This window comes from Lissotriton helveticus, chromosome 1_1, assembly GCF_964261635.1.
Source record: "Lissotriton helveticus chromosome 1_1, aLisHel1.1, whole genome shotgun sequence".
Lineage (NCBI taxonomy): Eukaryota > Metazoa > Chordata > Amphibia > Caudata > Salamandridae > Lissotriton > Lissotriton helveticus.
This window is the reverse complement of record NC_136057.1, coordinates 462,596,466-462,620,817: the sequence shown is the minus strand read 5'-3', so window position 1 is coordinate 462,620,817 and position 24,352 is coordinate 462,596,466. Positions and strand designations below refer to the sequence as shown.

The window sequence follows — 24,352 nt, the reverse complement described above, 5'->3', positions numbered from 1 at the left end:
AAATGCGATCTGAATCATTTAATTTATCGCTACAGGACTCATATTCACCATGGTATTTGGTGAAGGGATGATTAAAGTTAGAAATAGGATCATAGATTTTTTGTTTTGTTTACCTATAGTCAGTGATGTAAGAACATTGTGATTTGACTAAACACGTGTTGGCTATATCTGAAGGCTATATTTGAAGATGAGAATTTGTGAAACAGAAGAATTCTGAAGAAATAAATGAAATTGGAACTAAGAAAAACTGGACATATTGTATTTTCATACTTGTTTGTGCTCAGGAAACTGTTCTTAACCATATTCAGGACTGGATGCTTCTAGTCCGCATTTGTGGGAAATAGTGGCAGCCGCCTTCCTTTGGAGCACCGGATTTGGGAATTGTTTGTTTTCTATGTACAAAGAGGGAATATCTAATGAGTTTGAGCAAGTAACCCTGCCACTCAACTGCTTGCAAATAGATTAAAAGAGGTTTTATAATGTTGGGCCTGTAAATTAGCTGACATCAAGAACCTCTGAGTTTCCATCAGGGACCTTAATAAATCTTCTTGGTCAGCTTGGATCTTATCCTCCCATCTCTTTGAGTGTTTCACCACATCATCCTGCATTGTTCCATTTAGAGCTTTAAAAAAGGCCCCTATCCTAGTATTATCCTTTTTAGCCAGTTCCATAACTTCTATTTGTTCAAATCTCCTCGTCCCATCCCCTTTCTTCAATAGAAAATCTCGAATCTGTAAAAATGTAAAGAAATCTTTATGACCCAAGTTGAATTCTTTTTGAATATCAACAAAAGACTTAATTGATTCATGCTAAAAAAATCAATTTTCCCCAGTGTTCAGACACCACGTACCACCCACCTACCCCTAGCTGCATATTGAGAAATCTCCGGGGGTAACAGATTGTTAGAAATCAGGGTACAAAAATTAAATCTCCCAAGTCCTATTCTTTTGCGGACTGCTCCCCGAATGCGATAGGCTGCTATTAAAACCTTAAATCGCACTTTTTTACAATATCCTAATTCTAACTGTCGGAAGAGACAGCCCCTACCTGTTTCCCCCAATATAAGCTCATATATAGACGGGGTATCCTCCCCCTGTTCTGTGTCTTTTTCCTTTATATCTAAGAGAAAGGCTAGTTGGTGTAAGGCAGCAGCCCAATAGTACAATTTAATATTGGGGACAACCATTCCTCCTTTTGGGAGAGTCAGAAATTTTAACACTCACCTGGGACTGGCATATGCTCATAAAAACGGAGTCACTATCCAGTCAATCACGTTAAACCAGTTATTACCTATTTTGAGCGGGATGGCCCGAAAGAGATATAAAACCTTAGGTAATATAATCATTTGAGCAGGTTAGTCCGCCCGATCATCGATAGTCTTAGATTATTCCATCTCAAGAAATCTAATTTCCCATTGGAAATTAAGGGGGGGTCATATTAGCTTCCACTATTTCCCCAACCTCTGCTTTAATGATTACTCCTAGAATGTGGCTTCTTCAGTAACCCGCCTATCAGTCAATAACTCATCTTTATTGATAATTACCTGAGTTTTCTCACTATTTAAAAGGTAGCCAGAAAATTGGCCAAATCTTCTAGCTTTCTTTTCAATCTCGGCAATAGCACTACTAGGATTCGGTGTAACGATAGCTAGATCATTAGCATACACCAATATCTTTGTACCCCCCCCCCACTCCGATGACACAATTGGTGGAATTGCCTGATTACATTGAATTTGTCTTATCAGTAGATAAATATAGAAGCAAACAGAAGTGGGGAGCAAGAACTGGCTTGCCTAGTGCCTTGCTCTATGGTTATTTCATCCAGTAACCCGCCCATTACAGAAATCCTAGCCCTAGGTTTATGATAGGGCGCTTTTACAGTTACGGCCAGGAAACCCCTTTTTGGCATCTAGTAAGACTAGTGCAATAGGATCTTTATTAACTCCTGCCGCATCAAAGAGGGTGATAACTTGCCAGATATGATCAATCATCGCCTTACCTGGGAGAAAGCCATGCTGGACAGAGGCTGTAATACATCCAATAACCGCAGAAAGCTGCAGGGTTAGAATTTTTGAATAAATCTTGGATTTGGAGTTAATAAGTGTAGTAGGGCAATATGAGCCTAGTTCTTTAGCTGGCTTATTATTTTTTTAAAAGACTGCAATCCTTGCTGTCGCCCTGCAATCCAGGGAAGTGTATACCCTTCCTGCACTTCTTGCATCAATTCCACTGAGTGGCCTTTAAGTGCCGCGGAGAATATTTTATAGACTTCTCTGGGGATGAAGTCCATACCAGTGGCATTACCGGAATATAAACTCTTGATTGCTGCTTCTACCTCTTCTACTAAGATAGGTTGATCCATTCCCTGTGTATCGGATTCTTCGAGGATCATCTCACAAGAAGCAGAGAGATATCCCCCCACGTTGTTAGGAGCTACCCCGGCCTCAGAATATAATTGCTGGTAAAACCGTTGAAATGCTGCTCTTTTTTCAGCTGGGTCTGTTTTTTCCCAAAGCAATGGGTCTCTTATCTCTCGGATTTGTTCACCCACATTACTCTAGCCCTATACGCAAGATTTTGGCCTACTTTTTTGTTATATTCATACGCTTTCTCCCACCAGGCCAGATACCTATCTGCAGCCTTTTTGACCGAGATATCTGAAATTCTAGCTCTGGCGTTTGCCAGCTCGAAAAGGGCCCTACCAGTCTCATCCCCAGAGGAGATTTTATCAAACAATTTTTCAATTCTGTGGTGTCAAGTCGGAGTACAATCCCTCCAGTACCATTTTCTCCTGTTTTTGACGCTCAATACTGAATCACAGAGTCTCCCCCAGAGATGTGCTGAATGTATCCCAGATAACACTAATGTTAGCACTACCCTGATTATCTAGAAAAAACTGGGTGATCCAAGCCTGGATGTGACTCACATATTGAGGATCTAACAAGAGAGTCCGTTCGGATGACAGTGTTTGACTGACTTTCGGGGCTGAGTCATCTGTGATTCCAAAACAAGAGGGTTGTTATCTGACATGACCCTAGGAAATTTAAATATATGTACATCCTTGATCAGGATCTTCGAGATAAAAAACATAATAGAGTCTAGCATGTGCCTTATGGGGAGCTGAGAAGTATGTAGAGCCAAGATCAGCCTTCATCGTCTCTTTCCACACGTCAGTCAGCCAAGGACTATTTTGTAAATCGACAAGTGCATTAAATACTTTAGGTTTTCTGCAGGCATCATTCCTGGCCCTGGATCCAGCTGCGATGCAGGGTAGATTAATGTGCTGTATCATCTAAAACAGGGCTGTAAATAGAGCACAATTTAAATGAATCTAAACCAAAGTGGCACTCTGTGATAACCCAGCAGCCCAAAGCATCAGCGTGAACATGGGGAAATTCACAGATGCCCTTTTTAGAGAGAATTGCAACCCCCTTGGTGCGGGTTTCCTGAGTAGTGCTACATATCAACTGAAAGCCAAACCCATTAGGTAAGTGTCTCCCAGATTTCTCAGTACGGGTTTCTTGAAGAAATACTATATCGGATTTTAACATTATGTCATGTCAAAAGCAACCCTTTGTCTCTATCGGCTATTATTGAGTCCACATATAGTAATAGAAGCAATGGGAATTTTATTAATTTAATCCAAGTATCAGAGAAAGTCAACAATAGCCCTTGACCGAACTTTCTCACCAAGCTGGGCACCAAAAAAACAGAGAAAGAAAGAAAACACCCAGTATCCTTGATTTCAACCAGCCCTTACCATGAACTTTGTCTGCTTGCCCCCACCACCTGCTCCCAACCGCATCCCTTAAATGGAGCAGCGGGTCCGCAAAGACCCTGATGATGACTCCTGCTAAGGTACCCACTGCCATCCCAATCCTACTCTGGTGAGAGAAAGTGAAAGAGAAATATAAGAAAAGGGGCTGCAAAAGGGTAGATCCACAAAAGGTTTTTAGCAAAAAAGCAGAGAAGAAAAAGCAGAAAAAAAAGTAAGGAGAAAAGCCCCCACTTTTTTTTCACAATCTAATACAATATCCCTGAATTCAGGTCACAAATCCCAATCTGTTATATCTCTAGTCACATCTTCAACCATTGTTTCCTTATTTGGGGTCCTTCCGGCCATGGCGAATCTCGTTCAGGAATTCTTTGGCTTTTATCTCTGATGTAAAAGACCGGGTTCTGCCATTAAAGATGGCTTTCAGCCTTGTGGGTTAAGCAAAATGATCTGACACCCTGCCTCTTGCAGCTGAGAGAACATCTGGCATACGTGCCATCTCCTATCGACCGTTACGTGACAAAAATCAGGTCTTACAAAGAATGAGTAGCCGTCAAAGGAGAAGCTAGCATCAGGCTGTGCTTTATCAAAAATAGCCTGGCGCAATAGAAAATTTCCCCAAAAAACTGATATCGCTCACTGCTTCTCGTCTTGACCGCCATGTCCGTCCTTCCCTAGAACCAGAGGAAATATGTGTGCCAGTTGTACTTCCTTTTTATCAAAAAGGATTCCTTTCTGTGTATTTTACTTTTTACTGGTGACCATGAGGTCTACACATTTAAATCATTAACTTTGAGTCTGTATAATGTGACACTACACAAGTATTCGTTCTCCACACTAAGATATCGTTTTGGTAACTCAAATTTTATTTTCATAAAAACATTGGTATTCAATGAAATCCTATTTAAAAATGCATTCAATATATACTTTAATTTGGTGCTCTGGTACAATCTTATGCATACCCTATTCAACAATTCCGATTACGGTATCTATCTCAGAGGCACACACAATGTTTAAAATCATATACTTTCATAATTACACATTAACTCAAAACATTTTTATACATTTCATAAACATTAAAAGTCCCACTGTCGACGCGTTTCGGTGCGTTGGTTACAATTTAGGCACCTTCCTCAGGACGGACGAAGATTAAAAGTTTTTGTACTTCTTTCTAGAAAACAGAATGCATAGAATTAGTATTTTTTGTCCCTATGGAGAGTTACTTTTAGTTGTGGACTGTACTAGTAGTGTTCACTTATTACAAAATGACTGCCCTTACTTGAAGTATAGGGATTGGTGTCCCTCTTAAACTTTCCGGACAACTGTATCTCCTTTTGATTTCTGATTTGAACCACTAACATCAAGTTTTAGTGGAATCATAGGAATCTACGAGGAAGAGTATGGAATAGTTTACTTTCCTATTGGGGCTCGCAACCTATTTTTAATCTTTATGGCAGAGTCACTTACTATTAGATGTCTGGATGACACATATTCAATGGTGTCTTTGAGCAGGTACGTCTTACGATGTGCACCGTCTATCGCGGATTATCTTGCTGTGCCTGTCAAGTACACAGACAATACTGTATATATTCTAGATATAGATGCCTTGGTTTTTATTATCAAGGATGTTGTCTATGTACATACCGAATTGTTTTACATCTGGCGATGACTTTCAGGCTGTTCTTCCCTGCGTCTCCTTAGATGGTGTCTTGATACCTACATCCAAAATAATGTAGCATTCTCTTTTACTATCTGGGTGTCCATAAAACCAAAGGTTCTCATCTGTCTGCTCATAATTTCTTTGGGAAGGTTACATACATACCGATTATTAGCTGCAATTTTCTTTAACAGCCTGAGAATGAGGGAACGCTATCTTCTTTTCTTTAAGCGCTGTTGACCATGGTATCAGGTTTTGGGGATCTTTTTGCTTTTATCCTCTCCCAACCTGTTTAGTTAAAAATCATATTAAGTATAATATATGTTAAATCGTTGTTTTTTTACAATTACTTAAGTCTATTAATGATGACTATCCTACCCCTTTGTCTGATGACTGATACAGACTGCCACTCCCCTTACCGTTAATGATTTCAGATGCATTTCAGGAGTGAGCTGGAATTTATATATATATAGTGTCCAGAGCCCCTTATTTTTAAAGACATAACACGCTCTGTTTAAATTGTCTTGCTGTGACTTATAAATGTATTGCTGTCTATCTCCCCTTAGTGGGCTATGTGCTTAATGCCATATATTAGACAGTCGTTATTAGAAGGTAACAATGTACTTTTTTTGTTAATATTTGTGGGTAAAATTTTGGGGCTTTTCTCTAACCCTCCTATTTTCTAGGCCAACCATCAACTGCCACCCATGCCTTGAATTAATATTCAAAGCGAGTTTCGACGCTGTGGTTTTTACATTTACGTGGCCCCCCTCCAATTATCTAAGTAAGATGTCCGGGTTTTCTCATACCTCCTATTTTCTCAGCCAGCCACCAAATACCGATCCTCCCTTACGCTCATACTTAAAACAAGTTTCGAAGCTGGGGTTTAACATTAGCGTAGCCGGCACCCTCGGACTATAAACCAGAGTTCCCTGCTGTCTAAAATATACTCTCTATCTTCTTTAAGTGGCGTCCACGCTTATGTGTCCTTACCTTGCGGTCTTGTAAGCCACGGCCGACTGCCTCGTAACAACGTCCTGCTTCCACCGGAACTGGTGAGAGCAGTCGATCATGGGCGCTTTAAATGCCCGTTTCAATTACCAATTAACTACTTTGTTGTAGCTCAATTGATGTTTTTATCTATTAATTGCGACCACCTGGAGTTCGCGCCATCTTTGTAGTTTTTTGATTCTTTCTGGAAACGTTATGGGAACTACAGAGTCGTGAGTTCGATCCCGGGTTTCGCTACATAAATTCATGGTCTGAGTATTGGGCTGCTGCTACTATATTCAGACAAACCCTATTGCCATAATTGTTCCGTACTCCTTTTTACAGTCTACTAAACAAACCTCAACTGCTTGCGTTTCGCTAAGGGATATGTATCGGCGAGCGCCATTTTTGTAGTTTGATTGTCGTCCTAAGGACTACACCGTCGGTCAGTTGAACCTTGCTTTCTTTTTTATATATAGGACGGGACTGAGAACCACGACTGCTTTAGTTATTTTGCATATTCTCAAAACATCATCATTTGTAACATCACATAACACATATTATAATATTACAATACTACTATTCCCTTATATGTTATGGTGCACTGCCTGTTTATCCCCCGCGGCATTCCATATCATTTGTTCAGTTCTTATATAGATCACAGTTTCTGGTCTCAATGGTATGGGTACATATGAGTGCAATTTTTCTAACACATACATAGGTGTATAAATTCTTATACACAGCACAGTATACAATCTCAATTATGTTGATAGGTGTAAATACACTTTTTCTATCACATATATGGGTGTATCTGCCATTATTTCCTATTGCATACAATCTATGAAGCAGCAAAATTCCCTCATAGTGATCACAGCAGTTAAGATGGGTACATTATACTATATATGTTGCATGCATTATTTTGCGATATTTTTTACATCATTTCTTGCATAAGCATTTCGAACAGTTGCTGTGTTCATATAAGACACCTATATATCCATATCAGCATTGATTTAGGCCAGGTTGGAGCTACCTATCTTATGGCCAATAATTTCAGACATCTTGGTGAACATCAAGTATTTATAGGATGTCAAAATATATATATGAAGGGTCTACAGTACTATCTGATCATTCTATCCCATTCCTCTCGACCATTTAGTCCTGCATAATATGATTTAAATTTAGACATATAAAACTGTTCTCTCTGTTTTCGTTTTTTATTCAAATCGCCTCCTCTTACTGAGATCTTAATCTTTTCTAGAATGAACCACTTAATTTCATCCATATTGTGGTTTTCCGATATCCAGTGTTCCACCAGAGGGGCATTTTTTCTCTGATTTCTAATTGCGGATCTATGTTCAGTAAGCCGTAAACGCATTTCGCGTCCGGTTTCCCCTATATAGCATTTATTGCAAGGACATATCAAAAGGTACACCACATTGGTGGTACGACAATTTACGTGTTCGTTCATCCAGTGGATAATGCCATTAATTTCCAGTTTGTCGGTCTTGATGATGTTCTTACAGTGTGAGCAAGACCCGCATGGCAGATTACCCCTAATTGGACCCTTGCTTGCAATATCTCTTTGTACCATGCTTTTTGGTTCTTTAAAGGTGTGCACTAGGTGATTCCTTATGGTCTTATTCCTCCTATAAGCATAGGTAGGTTTTGCCATCGGTGTCTTCCCTGCTTTATTTAAAATGCCCCAATTTTTATTGATCAGGTTTTTTACTTTATTACTAAAACCGTTGTAGTCTGATACCATAATGATGTTATCATTGTGGACATTTGTTTTTGTAGATGTCTCAAACAGACTCTCACGGTTATAGTACTTCGCACGCTTATATGCTTGTTTTATGAGGCGTTTTGGATATCCTCTCTGTGCAAGTTTATTTTTAAAAATAATTGCATGCTTTTCGTAACTAGCTCTATCGCTACAGTTACGTCTGATTCGTAAGAATTGGCTGAACGGTATCCCGTCCTTTTGACATTTGGGATGATAACTTGTGTGGTGAAGTAAGGTGTTGCGGTCTGTGGATTTTACAAACAGTTCTACATTCAGCACTCCCTCTCTGTCATAGATTTTAACGTCTAAAAAATCCACTGCTACTTGACTTTTGTTGGAGGTGAATTTCAGGTTTGGATCTCCGCAATTGAGCCATTCTAGGAATGTGTCTAGTTCTCTTTCTGGACCATCCCAGATAAAAAAGATGTCGTCTATGAATCTAGACCAGCACCTCACATTCTCAAAGAATGGACACATTTCGTTATAGATGTGTTGGGTCTCGAATTTCCCTACATAAAGGCAGGCCAGGCTGGGAGCACATGTGGCTCCCATACTGGTGCCTTTAATCTGACAATAATAATCCTGCTTGAATAAGAAGATGTTGTTTTTTAAGATTATGTCAATGCATTCTATAATGAAGGTGTTTTGTGCATTGAGATCTCCCTCTTCATTACCTAGAATATCCTTCATCATTGTCACAGTATCCTCTTGTGGGATATTCGTATACAATGCTTCAATATCCAAACAAACCAACCATTGGGTGTCTTTGTTAAAAGTGGTTCCCTCTATTTTTGAAATCATATGGGTGGTATCTTTTATATATGAGGGTAGTTGTGTTACCAAGGGCTGAATGAAATGGTCTACATATTTGCTAAGAGGCTCTGTCAGAGATTCAATACCAGATACTATAGGGCGCATTGGTGGATCTTCCAAGTTTTTATGCACCTTAGGCAAACCATATAGTGCTGGGACTTTGGGGTTCTCATTAATTAAAAATCGGTATTCCTCTTCACATATGATGTTGTCTTCTTTTGCGAAGTTAACAACATCTTTCACCTTTTTCTTTAGGTTGTTCCATTCTCTCTGGTTACTGAGTTTGTAGTGTGACTTGTTATTCAGTAATTTAAGCATCCTGTTATCATAGTCCTCAGTAGCTAGGACCACTATGCTTCCTCCCTTGTCACCTGGTTTTATGGTGATATCATCACATGATGACAGGGTTTTTAACGCCTCCCTTTCCTGCTTTGATAAATTGTTTTCCGTCCATGCCTGTTTGTCAAGTAACTTTTCTAGACCAATGGTCACTGCTTTCTCAAAAGTGTCTACCTCATGTCCTACCATTGCGGTATTAGGTGTCCAAATAGATGGTGGTTTAAGACCCGATTTATTGGCAGTTTCTCTGCTTTCTTTTCCTTCAAAAAACTTTTTAATTCTAATTTTTCTGAATAGGTCCCTCACATCTCTTTCAATGATAAATCTACACCCTGTTGTACTCGGTGCAAATCCTAAACCCTTTTCTAGAACACTAATCTCATGTTTGGTGAGCGTTTTGTTTGAGAGGTTGATTATTGGGGCCTTCAGGTTAGTCTCCTCTATTTCAAGTTCTTGTGTTAGAGGTGTTAGGTAGTCTAAGTCTATTCCCAGTCTTTGTGACTGCGGGTCCGCATATAGGGTCTCCTCATGGTTCCCGTAGTTTGCGGATTGCCCTGACGTCCCCTCCCCCGGGCTTTGAAGCCTCTTTGAGGGCGCCTTTGTTGCTGCCCTAAAAAAATTGGTTGGTATTCTCTGTTATTTGTCTGACCTCCTTCTCGTATGTCAGTTCTATTTCTTGATTCTTGATTGGTCTCCCCTTCTGAGTCAGAACTGTTATATGAGGTATCAGAGAATGTTACATTCTTTTTGTGATACCTATTTCTATTGTATGTATATTGTTTACCATTATATTCTGTAGGTGCTGGTTGCTCATAATAATCTTTTTGAGTATATGGATAAACCGATTCGATTTTATAATTAGCTATGTCTTTGCGTAGCTTGTTTGATTTTTTATTTATCATATACTCTTGATACCCGGTGATGTCTTCCTTTATCTCGTCTAGTTTTTTCTTTGCGTCATCTAACGCTGTGCTCTCATTTAGTTGTTTCTCAAGGGTTTCTATCTCCTCCCTCTCTATTATGATGATAGCTTGTGCAGTCTCTATTATGAGCAACATCCAGTCGCGACTGCACCTGTTCGCGATAAGTGTCCAGCTTTCCTTAAACTTCTCATTATTCACGAAAAGACCCGGTTCGTTCCTAATCTGAAGTCCTACAGGTATAATACCTTTTCTACAGTATTGAATGATAAACTCAGAATGTAATTCTGTTCGTATCATTTTTTTCTTTAGGTTCCAGAGTTTATTCCACCTCTCATCATCGTTTTTCGTTAGTGTCATAGAATTGATAGTTTTCGACGAATCTCCTATCAATTGTTTAAATTTGTTGTACTTCCACCTCAAAATTCCAGCTAGAGAGCTCCGGGCAGGCACCTCTAAGACTCTAATGATAACGGTTCTAACGTCATTTCCTTCAGTATTCTCTGGTTACCCTAGAAACCGCAGGTTGTTCTGCCGCTGGCGGTTTTCAAAATCCTTAAGCTTCCACTAAACTTCTACCAGTAGGCATCGTGACCATCCACTCTCGTCTGCAAAGCATCAACAGACTCCTCAATAACCACAGTCCGGCCTTCAATTTTTTACATCCTTTTGGCCATATCCATGCAGCATTTGTTAACTAAACGGATGCTACCTGAATTTTCTTGGCAGTTTGGTGAGCTTTCTGAGTCTCAGCCCTGACTTCCCCTTGCACTTGTTTGAAGATATTATATATTGCATCCATTGTAGGGGTCTCTAAAGCCACACTAATTTGTTTAGCATTTTGTCTCTTCGCGTCATACACCTGTTGCGTTGCTGAGTAGTCCCAAGCTCACAGAGCTCTTGGTGCTGCAGTTGTGGGTCTATTGTTGATGGCAGAGTCATTTTTGCTTTTCCTTCTTTTGACTTGGCGTTTGTGTGCTAGGGAGCTTGTCTCCGGCCGAAGTTGTGCTATCAGAGCTCTTAGAATCCCTATCATTAGAGAGATCCTCTGTTAGATTAGAGCCATCTGAGCCATCCGGTAATGAGAAACATTAGTCCCCGTAGTCAGTTGAATTAAAGCTTTTAACCTCAATACCATCTGAGGGTGCATTAGAGTATGTTTCATGTGGAGCGCAGAGGAGATATCACCCCAAGCCCCCAATCCACTTTAATACTATAATAATACTATACAGGCAGGCACAACTTCAGTTATCTTGCAGTTAAAATGGGCTTGATTTGAATGGTGCAGCAAGTGCAGTGGCACCGGGGCTAAAAGCTCTAGGGACCCAACCAAAAGCAGAATATTTCTAACATTACTGCTAAACAGACCGTTACAAGTACAGTTAACTAGCAGGCACTAGGGCCATGATTTGCATAGTGCAGCAGGTGCAGTGGCATCCGGCCTAAAAGTTGTTAGAACTCCTCTAAAGACATAATATTCCTATTGCATCAATTAATTATAATATTTACCTCTTTCATTTCATTTTTCAAATGTTTATGCCACTTACCCGTACTATACCACTAGTAAGAGCACAATATATTGCTTTTTTGTACATAAACAAGTAATAACACTTTAACAGACTTTCTGTAACTTATATTGTACAACTACTCAGCAAGCTACAACTTACCATAAAAAGCAGCTTATTATTAATCACATAGGCAAAACCCAATGCATTTACCAATGCTTGTTAAGTATTTTCAGTACGTCAAGGCACCAGCTGTTCTTACCACAATGCCTTCTCTTGTACAGCTAGAAAGTACCTAAAGCATGTGTAATTTCATGATACTAGAACATACAAGGCTCTTTATTTGTTTATTCTTGTGACTTTGACCTGGTCATATGCGACCAGATACCAGCGAGTGGTACTTTTAAAACTCATAACTCTGTTTCTACTGATTGGATTTCTGCCATTTGTGGTAATTTTATTTATTACATTTTACTCTATTTTCCTAAATTGTTATGAGATTGTTCTTGCATGTTTTTTTCATTTTATTACTGTTAGAGTGCTGCATAAATCATTTACACATTGCCTTTCAGTTAAGTCTGAGTTCTTTTGTGCCAAGCTACATGAGAATTAAGCAAAGTTTATTTAGTGTTGCACCCTGACACCGTGTTTTTTGTGGTTTACCCTAACAAGGACTGCGTTTATTATTTAAATTGGACTTCCACTCCTCTCAACTAATAAGAACATGTTAATACCACCATTTGAAATTGGGTTAGCTGCTGAAAACAGCTGGGGTAAAAAGAACAAGCTCAGTTCTATTGGGCGGTTGTGTTATATATCACTGCACTCTCAGTCCTTCCAAAAAAAGAGTGCTCCACTCCCAGGGCCAACCGCTCCACAGAAAATCTCAAATGACAGACAAATATCTCGAAAGTGTTGGGAGAAGCTCTTCATATATATAGCTAATCCAATCTGTATAGAACAATAATCAAGTATCTTTTATACAAAAATCAGACTAATTAGTCAAATATCCATGGACCACTGTTCTTGTGTAAGCAAAAAGGTTGTTCTTTATGTTCATCTTGACAATTGTGAATAAAACATGAACACAGTCAACATGATTCGACCCTTACACAGCAGGATGTCTTCAACACACATGATGTGTCTCCAAAATTATATACTAGAGTTCACCGTTTTCTGTCATCTATTTAGCAGCAGCGAGAGTACCCCTTGTATAGATGAGGCAAGAAGTGTAGCTATGGTCACATGTCTAAAGCAGGGGTAAAGGACTATGAGCACCCTGTGAGAGAAATGTGCACACACATGTATACACTTAAAGGTTAAGTGAGGAAGACTGTCTGACTCAGCCAGGAAGTACTGTGGCAGACGGAATCCCATCTAAATTGTTATTGTTGGGACAGAAAAGCCCCTCACTTGGTAATGGACTTGTACCCCTGCCCAGAGTGCCCCAGGTGCGATGATGCCAGGATCTCTGGTGCTGATTTTAACTATCATGGGCTAACACAGATTGTGTGTGTGCACCTTATGCCATAGGCCTGTCTCATGGATTATAGTTTTTTTGGACTGGGAGGGATGCCCAATCGCTACACTCATAGGCGTGAAAGGGTGCTGCTTTTGTTCGCCATAAATTGGCTGGGTATGTTCAGACGTTGAGTCCCTTGCTCACTTTGCCACTGAATTCAAGCAAGCCTGGCTGAAGACAGCTGGAATGCCAGAAACCGGTCCTAGGAAGCTTGATTCCGGTCCAGGGAAAGCATGGCTTGGCAGTTCGGGCTGGACTGTTCCCATGAGGCACAGGGTCAGACTGATTTGCATATGGCCATGTCTGAACTGGGGTGGCAGAGTGGGCTAAAGAACGGTGATGGATTAAACCCAGATCTGTTGACTGGGTGTGAGTGTTTGATTGGTTGAGATGCTCCGTCCATCACCACCCCCTTTTGTACCGCTTTGCCAGGAGGTATGCAGCATAAATGTAGTCATGAGTGGGAGTGAAGATGCTTGTTTTACCTCTGTCACTGGAGTGAGGCCTGCAGTGTCACTCATTTAAAGTTCCACTGCTGTGTGCTAAGCTCGCCCTTGGCTTACATCAGACTAGTTTAGGACACCCCCGCGCCGCACGGCCACCAGCTGTTGCGAGTGCCTCCCCGCCTGCCTGCCTCTCTGCTCGGGCTGCCGCCGCGTGACCACGCCCCCTGCCTTCGAGCGGCGTGGTCTGGGCTCGCTTTCCTGCCTTTGCCACTGTTTGTTTGTTTTTGGTGTGCATTATAACTGTTGTCATTTTTATTTTTAACTTTGTCCCCCTCTTTTGCCTGTTTGCCTGGTTGCCCCGTCTCATCCCTCCCCGCTCCCCGCTTCCCGCCACCGCCGCTAACCCCGCCCTTTTTTTTCATTCTGTACCCTCCCCGCTCCCGCCTCCCAGCTGCTCCGCCCTCCCTCGCACTTCGCCATATATGGCGACCGTGCGAACGCGCAGCGGTGATGCCGATTGTGCGCCGAAGGCGCGCCAAAGGTAAGCCCGTCTGCGCCCGTCCGCGCCTGGACCGCGCCCAGTGCCGGAACCCCTGGCCCCCGCAGACCCCAGCCCTCCCACCGGACGTACGACGCCGCCACCCTCAACGCACTCAACGCCGGCCGAACCCCTGGATGCTACCAAGCCACCCCGAGACGCGCCCACGGACCCTTCAGCTGCCGCTCCTGCAAGTTCACCTGCATCCGGACCTGCACCACACCCGCACCCACCAAGACCAAGACGAGCAACAACAGCAGCCACCTGAAGTGCATCCTGCTCAACACCCGCTCCGTCCACAGACACGCCGTCGAGCTCTGGAACCTGCTCGACACCACAGACCCAGACGTCGCCTTCCTCACAGAAACCTGGATGAACGCCTCCTCAGCGCCCGACATCGCCATCGCCATCCCGGACGGCTACAAGATCATCCGGAGAGACCGCGTCAACCAGACAGGAGGAGGCATCGCCATCATTCACAGGAACACCATCCGCATCACGACCAACACCGACGACACCATCGCACCCGCCGAACACCTGCACTTCCAGATCCACGTCAACCCCAAGACCACCCTCAGAGGCACCCTCATCTACAGACCCCCGGGACCATGCACACAATTCAGCGAGGACATCGCCGACTTCATCAGCCCGCTCGCCCTCCCCTCAGCCGACTACATCCTCCTCGGGGACCTCAACTTCCACCTGGAGAACAACGACGACTGCAACACCACCACCCTGCTGGAAAACCTCGCAAACCTGGGACTCAAGCAGCTGGTGACCACCCCCACCCACCTCGCCGGACACACACTCGACGCCGTCTTCTCATCCAGCAAAGACATCGCCTTCAGCCACGCCACAGGACTCCACTGGACGGACCACAGCTGCGTCCACTTCACCTTCAGAAGAACGACGATCCACCACCACCAGCAACAGGTTGCCCGAAGAAGCTGGAACAAGATCACAGCCGACCAGCTCGCCGCTTCCCTGAGTCAGCACCCTCCCGCCAGCTCAGCAAACCCCAGCCAGGCCGCCGACAACCTCACGAAGTGGATCAGCAACTGCGCGGACGAACTCGCCCCTTTGAGGACCCCGCACAGCAGACCCGGCAGCAAGAAAGCCCCATGGTTCACCGACGAACTCAAGAGCTCCTAGAAGGACTGCCGAGCCCTCGAGAAAGTCTGGAGAAGGGAACCAACACCGGACAACATGACCACCCTCAAGCTCACCACCCGGAAGCACCACCAACTGATCCGCGCCACCAAGAGAACTGCATTCCAGGACCGGCTGGACAACAACGCACACAACTGCAAGGAACTCTTCAACATCGTGAAAGAGCTCTCCAACCCCAGCGCCGGAAACGACGACATCACCCCATCGCAAGACCTCTGCAACTCCCTCGCCTCCTACTTCCACAACAAGATCACGGACATTCACAACAGCTTCAGCATTCAACCATCGCACACAACGACCGCAGCAACGCCGCCCACCACCACCCTCCGCGCCTGGACTCCGATCAGCACCGATGACACCGTCCGCATGATGAACTCCATGCACTCCGGATCTCGGACCGACCCCTGCCCTCACCACGTCTTCAACAAGGCCGACGCTGTCATCGCACCCCACCTGCGGGACATCATCAACACCTCCTTCGACACCGCCACCTTCCCGGAGGGCTGGAAGCACGCCGAGCTCAGCGCTCTACTAAAGAAACCCACTGCGGACCCCACCGAACTCAAGAATTACCGCCCTATCTCGCTCCTCCCGTTCCCAGCCAAAGTCATCGAGAAGACCGTCAACAAACAGCTGGCCGCCCTCCTCGAGACGAATGGATCCGTCGACCCCTCACAGTCTGGCTTCCGAGCCAACCACAGCACCGAGACCGCCCTCATCGCTGCCACCGATGACATCCGAGCCCTGATGGACAACGGAGAAACAGCGGCCCTCATCCTCCTAGACCTCTCCGCGGCTTTCGACACTGTCTGCCACCGCACCCTAGTGCAGCGCCTCAGCAACGTCGGAATTCAGGAGAAGGCACTGGAATGGATCGTCTCCTTCCTCGACGGAAGAACACAGAGAGTCCGTCTACCACCGTACAAGTCAGAGGCCACCGGAGTCATCTGCGGCGTCCCTCAAGGATCCTCCCTGAGCCCCACCCTCTTCAACGTCTACATGAGCCCCCTCGCGACCATCGCACGCCAACACAACCTGAACATCATCTCCTACGCCGATGACACCCAGCTGATCCTCTCCCTGACCAACGACCCCGCCGCTGCCAGAGCCAACCTTCACGAAGGGATGAAAGATGTAGCCGAGTGGATGACGACCAGCCGCCTGAAACTGAACTCAGACAAGACGGAAGTCCTCATCCTGGGTTCCTCGCCCTCCGCCTGGGACGACTCCTGGTGGCCCCCCGCCCTGGGCACCGCACCCACACCGACAGACCACGCACGCAACCTGGGCTTCATCCTGGACTCCTCCCTCTCCATGACCAGACAAGTCAACGCCGTCTCCTCGTCGTGCTTCAACATCCTGCGCATGCTACGGAAGATCTTCCGGTGGATCCCCACCGAAACCAGGAAGACGGTCACCCAGGCCCTCGTCACCAGCCGACTGGACTACGGCAACGCCCTCTACGCCGGAACCACCGCCAAGCTCCAGGAGAGACTCCAGCGGATCCAGAACGCCTCAGCCAGACTCATCCTCGACATCCCCCGACGCAGCCACATCTCCGGACATCTGAGAGACCTGCACTGGCTCCCCGTCAACAAGAGAATCACCGTCCGTCTCCTCACCCACGCACACAAAGCCCTGCACGATCAAGGCCCGAGCTACCTCAACAACCGCATCAACTTCTACGCTCCCAAGCACCACCTCCGATCAGCCAGTCACGCCCTCGCCGCCGTCCCCCGCATCCGAAGAGCGACAACAGGAGGAAGGTCCTTCTCCTACCTGGCTGCCAAGACCTGGAACTCCCTCCCGACCGACCTGCGCCTGACCCAGGACCACCTCTCCTTCAGGAAGAAGCTCAAGACCTGGCTGTTCGAGCAGTAGCAGCACCACCCCCCCCCCCCCAAGCGCCTTGAGACCCTCCGGGTGAGTAGTGCGCTCTACAAATGTCCTTGATTGATTGATTGATTGACTGGTGTGTAATGCTGCACAGTGTTTGTGTATGTTATATACATGTACTAGGAGGATTATGAGGCAGTAGAGGATCTCCCAGACAGAGGTGTGGATTGCTGCATTTCTTTTAGCTGGGTGAGACAGACTGGCGGAAGAGAGAGCCAGGACTTTCCATGTATTTCAAATGGTGCTCTTTAATTCACAGAGACCACTGGGGCTCACTTCTACCTGTCAATAGGACTGTGGGCCAATTTCTGGTATTCTCCCAGTTGAGTGAGGGGACATCACCCAGGGAATCCAAGATCACCTGTCCTGGGAACCTGGAGCACCAGTTCCTGCCTGCTTGCCAAGACCAATATGCCCTGTGAGGAAGAGGAGATTGTTGAAGAAAGCGAAGCCCAGTAGGGGATCTTGGCGATTGATACATTTTCATACAGGAAGACACCTGATATTTGTCAGACCTACATATAATGGATAACAAAGTTAACACCAAAACTAGTTTTATCTGCCAGATTAAAAGACACATTATTGCCATTAATGACAAATCTTTTTGAGGTGTTTAGAGGTCTTTGGCCTTGTTCTTCTATATTGTCATTTAACTCCCCAGTAATGAGGTGTGAGAGATGGCTGCTGCACCAATCAGTTCATGGCCCATGTGTAGGTTAATGTCAGGGACCCTGTTTGCCAGGTGAGGCTGCCATGAAGATTGATGCTGTGCTGGTCAGGTCATAGCCCTGGTGTGGAGCGAAGTCGATGACCCCTTATTGCAGGAGGGGCCACTGGTAGATCCCTGCCATGCCGATCAGGCCGCAGCCAGTGTGAGAAGTGAAGTATGTTACCCCATATGCCAGATGTGGCCACCATGAAAATTTCTGCAGCGCTGGTTGGGTCACAGGCCATGTGTAGAGTGAGCTTGATGATGCTATGAGGTGCCACTGGAAAAAGGCAAGGACTGTGCTCTGATTAAGGTCATTGTTGAGAGGAAGAGACCAGTGCGGGCCCAAGCCTCGACTGAGGATCAGCACCAGAAGCTTCAAATCCCACCCCCCACTACCTGTAGAGAGGATCCAAGGAAACATTAGCATTGGAATAGGGTCAAAGACCCCTCATACTAATTTCTTCGCAGGACCTTGTGTGAGGAAGTCAAGGATACAGACCGCTGCTCCTGCAGGGCTGTACATGAGGAACTCACCGGAGACAGGTGCTGCACTGTAAGCACCCGCAAAGGGGATGCTCTTGGAGACTCCAGCCGTGCAGGTCCTGCTGGTGTGGGTGAGACTGATTAATGGGCCAGGCAGCCCGGTGGACTTGCCTGCCATAAAGCGCTGTGGCCCTGTAACACTTTTGACTTAATAAGAGTCAGAGTGGAATTCTTACAACTCAGTCTTAGTGGGGCTTAACCTGAATGTAATTTATAGAGAATGGGGACTAACCACTACTTGTAGCTTGATGGGGCGTAAGACTCTGGGACCCCACCATGAAATACTAGACTTCAGGGAACTGTGTGTGTTGTTTGTGAATTCCTATTTTACCTCGTGGTCATATATATGCTCCTTTTTTCATGAAAGCAAGTATTTGACTTATACAACCATTTATTGTTGCTCCTAAACATATTTTGAGTTGTGAGCCTGTGTTTAGCTTCCTGTGTCTACATCTCCCCTGGGATGCCTTGAACTGCTACCACTGAGAGCCAAGTGCTAAAGGAGTACTTGATTCAGTACTCTTGATCCATAGTAGGTCAGGCCCCGGGACATTGGGAGTAAAAGGCTTCAACCTCCACAGCTGGGTCCAGTAGCTCCTGCTTGCCACCGTGGCCCTCTGAACGGGGTTCTGACAGTTATAATATCACTGGAGACTAAGAGTGAAAAAAAACACCACTGCTCATAGATAGACGTTTAATAATGTGTGCTGTATTTTTCACTTGTGCAGTTTGTTATAACTTTAACGTTCAATTGGTCATTGTACAAATTTGAGAGTGATGCCTTGTCCATAATTTCAGTGGTCCAGAATTCAGCCAGGAGGTCATTTGTGGCATAGCAGGCTCCAGTAAGAGGATATTTATTTGAGCCAGTTTTAGTGGTATTTTCTCTTTGATCGGAATGCATTAATGATTGTACTGCACCAGCTGGCACATGAAAAGCCCTAGTAAATAATAGGTGCATTCCAGAGAGGTGATGTAGCTACTACTAGAAGAAGGGATCATATTTGTGGTAATAAAGAAAGGGGATGCTCCCAGGAATTTGCAGTGGAATGGCCAGATTTTGGAATGAACTGCTTCTCTGCATTGGGCCCTTTCAAAGAAGTTTAGATGGAAGGGGCTGGCCTTGCTAGATAGAAGTTATTTTGGAGAGGGATGTGCTCTGACTTTGGATTACGATGCAGTTTTTAATTATGCCAAGAATGCTCCACAGTGGTGGACAGTCGGTGAGCTTCCTCCATAAGTGTCCGTAAATGATGGAGAGATGACGAGGCACCAATAGGTTAGGTATGTGCCCCACCATCCGGGCAAATATTGACCTACTTTTTTACACCCCTGCAAAAACAGCCTCAAAGGTACTGAGGAAGGAAAAGCATTGTTAATTAACAAGTGTAAGGTGTGTGGAGGTACACCAAACATCGATTTGTACTCTGTACTTTGGGCCCTCTCCTCAAGGTTGGTGATTCCAACACCACAAACCACTAAAGAGTAGAACTTAAGGAGGGTACATAGAACGTGTGTTGAACTGGTCCTCCTTTTGTGCCTTAGAAATAGGCACTGTGGACTCTATTGTACTGTGATTGCACATAACCAATCACATGGCCTAGGTATCCGGGGACTACAGGCAAGAAAAGTGGTCTGCTGTGAAGAACATGTAGGGTGCTTTTGAGGAAGAACCCAGAAGCATAGAAGGAAGGGATAGATGGAATACTTTAAGTAATCTCAGCCAATGGTATTTACTCGTGCTGCATTCCAGTCCATCATTATTTTGCAAACTATGCCACCCCCGTTTGCACCAGCCATAGGCACATCAGTCTTGATCCTGCTCCAATTGGAACAGTCCAGCCCAAACTGCAAGGCTTGGCCATTCCTGAACTGAAACACAAGCAACCCAAGATTGGTTCAGCTCTTATTGTAGCTAATCAATCAGGCAGAGCTTGGTTGCAGTGGCTTAGTGTGCACAGGACCCAGGTCTGGGCATAGCCGTCCAACTTAGAGTGTCATACTAAAGTATACAAAAAAGTGAGGCATGGAATTCTTAAATAAATCTGAGCCACTGGTAATTCCTTGGGGCCACTTCCCAGTCTATCGTCATACTCAACCAAAGAGCCCTCATCATGACAGGGGCCTTCATTGTGTTCTGATAACATATTCTTCTAGAGTAATACTTGTGCTGTGATATTTACTCTTTTTCATTTCAGGTCAATTGTAGTGCAGCCCTTATGAGAATAATGTAGAAATGCGTTTTTCCCGACTTTTCTGTTACATACACATTTTTAGTTTCCCACAAAGTACCAGCACAGTTTAAAGTTAGGATAAGGAAGCCATATCCAGAACAAGAACATCAGTGTGTGCAAGGCATTGCAATTTTATTATGATTCTCTCAGCATTTATAATTTCAAAGCAGCACACAGTGTGTGAGATGTCAAAACAAAGTGCTTTGTCCTTAGGTGACAGTTTCTAATTTGGATTAGAGTTGTAAAACTAATTTGTTATACTCAATGTTTTTGAAGTAATTTTATATCAATCCTTTTTTGCTATATAGCAACTACAAAGGTAGTAATTGAATGATGACATTACGAATTCTACCAATGCTTAGGTTTACCTTCAGTGGTGTGTAATTATGTGTAACATTCACAGGAGGCTCCTGTTATTGACCAATTCTAGTTACTGTATATTCCCCTCACTTTCGGCATAGGCCCACAATGCAGGTTTGGGCCATGGAGTGGTGGTACTGACTAATTCAGTGATCAGTACCACAGGCCATAACTTCTTCTTTGTCAACAGTTGGTTTAGAGCACATTTTAATGAGAAACGTTTCTAAACTATTTACTAATAAGGCGTGCATGTTTTTCTCTTCCTCTTTAGGCAATAGTGCTGTTTGTCAACAAACACCTGGCGAATTTAGGAATCACAGTGACAGATCTCGACACACAGGTACGCTCATTTGTATAACCTTTATATTGCATTGCAACATCTTTAAATATTGGCAGACCACAAGTCTTACACGAGCTGTGCCTTAACTACAATATTCCTTTTGAATCTTCAAAACAATAATTGTGCTGCCTTTTGTGAGGTTTCTGCAGTCTGGTGCCATCAAATGTCACGAAATAGATAACATTGATGAGTAGGTATTTCTTGTTCTTAACTGATGATCTGGTGACCTGGTGTGGCTGCTGGTTTCTTACTTTGTCGTTCGACTGATGCTCAAATTCCCAGGTGCCATTTTGTTGCTGTTAAGGACTGGAAGTCGGTGCTAGGAGTGTGGGCTCTCCTTTGCTCTGACACCACTGTCTAACCAATTATTGATGAAGGGGCTTAGTGTATCTAAAAGCGGAAGCAGGCATTTGGGATACAATGTGAGCATGTATACCAACAGTTGACGGAGCTTGTGTTACAACTGTTGGGGTATGCGCCGCCATCTTCAAATGCATATACTCCATTTACATGCAGCTGCAACTCCACACACAGGTCCCCTAACATGACCCTACGTCGCATGCCTCTCTGTTGTGTTAACTCAATCATGGAAGCTGTAATTCTGATGTACAAGTCACAACCTGTGATCTCACATTGCAGCCATCCTGGTCGCATTACATTTCCTACCAGTAGTAATTGTTCAACAGGAAAACCACAGAGAACTAGCATGGAGAGCAGTAGGATTTCTTTTAGTATACATTGTCTTTTTTTTAAAGTTCTGTTGTCAAGAACTTTGTATGTATTTATTTTCATTGCTTCCATGAATTGTATAGTCTGCTTCACATTTGTTTTGCAACTAGAGCTGAGAACTCTCATCCAATTATTGTACCATTATTTTCTATACCGCTGCCAACATTGTCTTATGTATGCAGCAGCTCAGACATTTAGTCTCGCACCACCAGCCATTTCTTCCTTTAACAGGGGTGGATTGTTCAGAGAGCTCTGGCAATTACCTTAAACCCTAGCTGTGAAGAATAGGTACTATCCATACATGGTGAGGGATGTAAGGTAGGGAAGATCATGCAAAGTGAATTTCCAGAGGTATGGCAAGCTTAAAGGTTTCACTCTTAAGGTTAGTGGTGATAAACCTGTGTGTCATAAATTGAAGAACATACACATTAGTGTCAAGGAAGAGGTTAGTAATGGAATTTAAATTGGTGGAAAAGAGGATAATTGAGTCTATTAAGTGTACAGAATGTTTGGCTGATTTAGTCGTTGCACACAAGGCAAGAGACCAAATAAGATTATGCTTTAATCTGAGAGATGTAAACAGAAACATTGTTGCAGATAAATTTCCACTTCCTAAATTGAGCTAGTGCAGACCAAAGGTGTTAAATGGTTTTCTGCTAGTGATCTAGCTTTGGCCTATGACCGGGTACCCCTCTATCCGCGAAGCAGGAATTGTACTGCTTTTTTTACCCTTTTCGTATTGATTCACAAATTATTCAACCATTTCAAAAGAGTTATTTTTTTCAGGAGGACTTTCTGAAAATGGGCAGGAACAAGGTTGAACATGACCAATCATTAGGAAAGTGCTGGGAATCCTGAGGGAAAATGGTTTGATTGTTGAATTTACAAAGTGTACTTTTGCTGTAAAGCCTGTGACATATCTTAGCCATGTAGTTAGTGAACAAGGCATACCACATAAAAAAGAGATTAACGATTATACAAGGCACGCGCCACCACCTATTTGCAAGGAGAAAGTGAGACGCTTTTTTAGGTTTAACTGAGTTTTATTCAAGGTTTATTAAGAACTTTGCAAGCAAAGCCTATGGGTTGAGACCATGACTCAAAGATTTCGAATGTGTTTGACATCATAACCTACAGCAAGAATTTCAGAGTATGAAGAGTAACCTTTGTCAAGCTGTTCCTATACAAGGTTTCAACCCTAACACCCATTCCGTGTCCACTACTGATGCAAGTGGAATGGAGTTAGGAGCAGTCTTTTCCCAAGTCGCTAAAGATTGACATGAATACACCTTGTCTTTTGCGTCTTTCTTCCTCTCTTCTACGGAAGAAAAATAGATAGAGAGTGATGTTGGGCAGTATATGGGCCATGGAGAAGTTTCAACAATATGTATGGGGTTCAAAGTTTACCTTGCATACAGATCACAAGCTTGTGATTAGGGTTTAAACTCCCTCAGGCCCCTTTAGAGCACCACCCCAATAGCCAGGATTTGGATTTTAATTATGTTGAATATTTTCCAGGCATACGTAACTAAGTGGCTGATGTTTTGTTAAGTAGTTCACCGCTACCCATTGAGGAGTACTGTTGAACATGACCCTTTTTAGAGGGATTTCCCTAAAACCTTTTGCTTTTTGCCCTCCTGGTTTTTGCCAACTCTCTTTTCTGAACCTTCGGACTCTGGGACTTTCCCACTGTACTGCAGTGGGAAGTGCATGCGCCTTCCTGCACATGTCAGGATAGGGTGCTTCCTTGATTGGGTTGTGTTGTACTTGTGAGTGCCCTGTAAAAAGGTTTACAACATACCCAGGGTGGGTGCAACACTGGCTACAAGGGGGGGATGCCTCACTGACTGTGCCACACACCTGTATAGCCTGTCAAAAATGTCTTATACTCAGAGTGTCCGGTCTCACTCTATAGCCACCTCTGAAGGGGCCACTCACTGCTACCAAACTGCGTTAGGTGAGTGGCTGGGTAGGTACATCGGCGTGTGCACTGCCCAGGTAGGGATGAACCCCCATCTGATTTTTCCCCACATATGAGGTTGGCTCCTCCGATGGGACAGTTCCTGGGGATGGCTGGTTCA

The 24,352-nt window shown here is 44.1% G+C and overlaps 1 protein-coding gene across 3 annotated transcripts in view; it reads left to right on the top strand.

The window, feature by feature from the left end:
- PARVG (parvin gamma) overlaps positions 1 to 24,352 on the top strand; it is a 332,525-nt gene that overhangs the window by 285,907 nt on the left and 22,266 nt on the right. For all 3 annotated transcript variants that reach the window (XM_078673857.1, XM_078673856.1, XM_078673858.1), the window contains one exon: positions 21,474 to 21,542. In XM_078673857.1, the coding sequence (XP_078529983.1) occupies positions 21,474 to 21,542 (69 nt within the window). The remainder of the gene's footprint in view (positions 1 to 21,473; positions 21,543 to 24,352) is intronic.